A 4,031-nucleotide genomic window follows, 5' to 3' on the forward strand; every position below is an offset into this window, starting at 1 on the left:
TTGCTCTTCACTTCAGCAATGCCATTGAAAACCCATGAATTGTAGACCCATTTGAGGGAATTTCAATTGAGTTTCACAAGTTTCCTTCTGGGTGTTCTTCACTCTCCAAGCTCATGTGGTGCACCTTGAATGTGATTGTTCTTGTCGTTGTTGCTGTTAGATGAAGGAGACAATGCTAACAATGTTTATGTGCTAAGGATTCTGAAAATTCAATGAGGTTTTATGATTTCAAGGTGTCAGCTACTGATGTGAGTTAATTCAGATAGCATTGCCTTATTTGGTGGGGTGGGTTGATATGATATCCTTTTATTTGCTTCAGATTAATTATAATTATGAGGTCAATGGTTAATTAGCATTTATTTTTTTGGTTGAAAGATCCCAAATTCAAGCCTCAATATTGCTTGATTCTTGGCATTTATTAAGCATCACTGAGTTCAAGGTTTTTTTTTTAATAATATTTTATCAAGGCTTTGATTGAAGACTGAAGAGTTAAACTCACACACGTAAGAGGGGTGTGAGCAAAAGTGAAACTAAAAAACAAAAAATGATGTTAAGGTGGGCAAAATTATCTGATGGGAAAGGTGATCACTGTGATAATGAGGAGATGGAGATGGGGTTCAATGTTTTGGGTTCTGGGGAAATGGTGAAGTCCAAGAGGTTGATTGTAAGGCCTAGAATCAAGGTGTGGATGACTCGTGCCATTACTACTGTGATACTTTGGACTAGTGTGGTTCAGATGATGGCACTAGGGGAGTTTTTGGGGCCAAGGTTGTTGAAGGGCATGCCTTATTGTTTCAGCCACCCAAATGCATCTCCAGTTGTAGCAAAGGCTTATGTTCCAGCCAAGGTTGTGCTCCCACCCAAAAGTAAGTTCTTGGCTTGTCATATGATTGTTAAAGTCTTTGTAGCTTACTTGTAAGCTTTAAGAATTTCTTTCCTTTAAAAAAAAAAAAAAAAAAGTCCTAATTAGATGGTCTATGATTTCTCTTTCTGTGAATGGTGAGATTTATTTATATTTGCTAAAAATTTTATGACTTCTTATGACTCTGTTGGCTGAATTTGATAATTCTTGTCACCAGGGATTTATAAGAATAATGGTTATCTTATGGTTTCTTGCAATGGAGGACTCAACCAAATGAGAGCAGCAGTGAGTGCCAATGCTTAGCTACCTTTACTGCAATCATGATCTGATTCTGTCTTTCTCAAAAAATTGGTTTTCTCTTCTGCAGATATGTGACATGGTTGCTATTGCCAGACATTTAAATGCCACTCTCATAGTACCAGAGCTGGATAAAACATCTTTCTGGGCTGATCCAAGGTTTGCATATTTATTATTCATGCTATCATAATTTTAGTTCAGGAAGCATCTCCTTCTATGATTATCATAACATCCAGATTTCTTAACTGAGATGTCCTCATTTCTGTTACCTTAATGTGGCAGTGAGTTCCAAGACATATTTGATGTAGATCATTTCATTGCTTCCTTAAGAGATGAGGTTAGAATATTAAAGAAACTACCACCTAGGCTCAAGAGAAGAGTTGCATTAGGATTATCCTACTCATTGGCACCTATTAGCTGGTCAGATATTTCATACTATGAAAAACAGGTCTTTACTCAGTTAACATTATTTCTTTGATTCATCAGTTTTTGCTTGGGTTACCTTAATGCAACTAATTCTCCAACTTGTTTCTTATAGATCCTTCCTTTGTTACACAAACACAAGGTTGTGCACCTAAATAGAACTGATGCTCGACTTGCTAATAATGGATTACCTCCTGAGATTCAAAAGCTGCGATGCCGAGTAAATTTTAATGCTTTGAGGTTCACTTCCCAGATAGAGGAACTTGGCAGAAAGATAGTGAGGATTTTAAGGGAAAGAGGACCTTTCCTTGTACTTCATCTTAGATATGAGATGGACATGTTGGCCTTCTCTGGCTGTGCTCATGGATGTGACAGCAAGGAGGTGGAGGAACTCACAAGAATGAGGTATTCTAAATCTTATATTACTGTGTCACAACATCTATTTTGTTTTTTAGTTACCCTTTGAATGTAATTTTGAAAAATTGTGTTTCTTAGATATGCTTATCCCTGGTGGAAGGAAAAAGTCATTAATTCTGAACTTAAGAGGCAAGATGGTTTATGCCCTTTGACACCTGAGGAAACTGCTCTAACATTGAGAGCATTAGGCATAGATCAAAGTGTTCAAATTTATATTGCTGCTGGTGAAATATATGGTGGAGAGAGAAGGATGGCAAGTTTACTTGCAGCTTTTCCTAATGAGGTTAGTAGAAAGAAGCAAAATCATATTTTTGTATCTATATGTAAAATTTGTAACTAATATTTGGTTTAACTACAACAGGTAAAGAAGGAAACTCTATTGGAACCTTCAGATTTGATGTATTTTCAGAACCACTCATCACAAATGGCTGCACTGGATTATCTCGTGTCTCTAGAGAGTGATATATTTATTCCAACATATGATGGGAACATGGCTAAAGTTGTGGAAGGCCATCGAAGGTATTACTATATTGTTTTTTTCTGTGTCATATTCTCAGTGACCTCATCCTTTGATGTACAGGGTAAATGTTCTAATTTCATTTGAATCCGGAAAACAACCTATTTGTAAATATATAAAGGTAAGACTGTATACAAGGATTGTCCTCACCCTTACCCTCGCTAGTCGAGGTTTCACTGGGAGTGGTTTTGTGCATTTCATTTTATTTTTGTCTATGCAACAGTGGTGGAGTGTGCTTGCAAACCAAGCCTCTTATGGAAAACTCTGGTCCAATAAATTTCATTTACTAATTTTCCTGATTGATGCTAAAACTATCATATTTAGATTGCATGATACCATATTCTTTGATATTATTTTTTTGCTTCTGATATCTTACGTCCTTATCTTCAGATTCCTAGGTTTCAAAAAGACTATACTACTGGATAGGAGGCTTTTGGTGCACCTCATAGATCAATACACCAATAAGTCATTAAGCTGGGATGAGTTTTCCATTGTGGTGAAGAAAGTTCATGCCAATAGGATGGGAAGCCACAAAAGAAGAGTTGTCACCCCAGACAGACCCAAAGAAGAAGACTACTTTTATGCCAATCCTCATGAATGTTTTCAAATGCAAGATGAACCATTGACAAGCATATGATCTTAGCCAAACACGTGCCTATTCACAGTTCTCCATCATAAGGCAAAGCCAATTGGTATTTAATTCATGGGGAAGGCCTTGATTCTGCACATGAAATAGGTTCTAAATGAAATCATGGAGCTCTGTGCCTACCTTCCAGGCAATAATCATGAAGATAAGTTAGATAAATTTCATGTTTTGAGGAACATGTTCTTGTGTAAAGCAATAGCAAAGTGACATTATATCTTCAACACTGTAAAGAAGAGCAAAGATAGAACACTTTTTCTATTAATGAATTTTTTTTTTTTTTTTTATTTATTTCATAGATGGTTCTTCACCTAATATTCAATTATTCATAGTTGAGCCTTGAAATCATAGAAAATGTAGAAGAACAACCCTGAAGTCTCTTTGGACCTTCTTGTGTACTATGATATTGTAATAGCATAATGTTGAATATGATAATTGCCTTTTATCATGGTTATGGACCAAAATAAAATTAAGTGGGTGTACTCAAAAATTGGGTGGTAAGACTCAAAAATGAGTTGTTAGAAGGTTATTGGAGGGCCAGGAGTCATGATTAACATTATATTATTTTTGTATCAATGTAGAAATAACTGCTACTTTTGCGGTTTAGGCAGCACCAGATTGACCAACTTCAAGCAATTCTTAAATGGAGACTCATAGTGGAGAGGTACCCTATATCACTATATGATATGTATATGCCTTCTTTCATTTCCTTCCTCTTTTTTAGTGCTTGGGGTGTTAATTGGCTGACCTTGCATCCCACATACTTAAATTGGTGGTGTTCCCAAGACAATAACATGTCATCTCCTGTCCTTTTCATCCATATTTTTTATTCTACAACTTCAATTTTTTTATTGCCATTATCACAAGTCTAA

At 36.0% G+C, this 4,031-nt stretch overlaps 1 protein-coding gene across 1 annotated transcript; it reads left to right on the top strand.

Annotated features, from left to right (window-relative positions):
• The first annotated feature begins 553 nt into the window (after nucleotides 1–553).
• LOC133310008 (rhamnogalacturonan I rhamnosyltransferase 1-like) lies at nucleotides 554–3,541 on the top strand. The gene is made up of 8 exons (XM_061510896.1): nucleotides 554–866; nucleotides 1,080–1,147; nucleotides 1,230–1,318; nucleotides 1,442–1,607; nucleotides 1,698–1,987; nucleotides 2,078–2,282; nucleotides 2,361–2,518; nucleotides 2,907–3,541. The coding sequence occupies exons 1-8, from the start codon at nucleotides 605–607 to the stop codon at nucleotides 3,151–3,153; spliced, it is 1,485 nt and encodes a 494-aa protein (XP_061366880.1). The 5' UTR covers nucleotides 554–604; the 3' UTR covers nucleotides 3,154–3,541.
• The last annotated feature ends 490 nt before the right edge of the window (nucleotides 3,542–4,031 follow it).

Source organism: Gastrolobium bilobum, unplaced genomic scaffold (genome assembly GCF_033153095.1).
Source record: "Gastrolobium bilobum isolate Gb01-03AN ecotype WA unplaced genomic scaffold, APGP_CSIRO_Gbil_v1 utg29299, whole genome shotgun sequence".
NCBI classification, from domain to species: Eukaryota; Viridiplantae; Streptophyta; class Magnoliopsida; order Fabales; family Fabaceae; genus Gastrolobium; species Gastrolobium bilobum.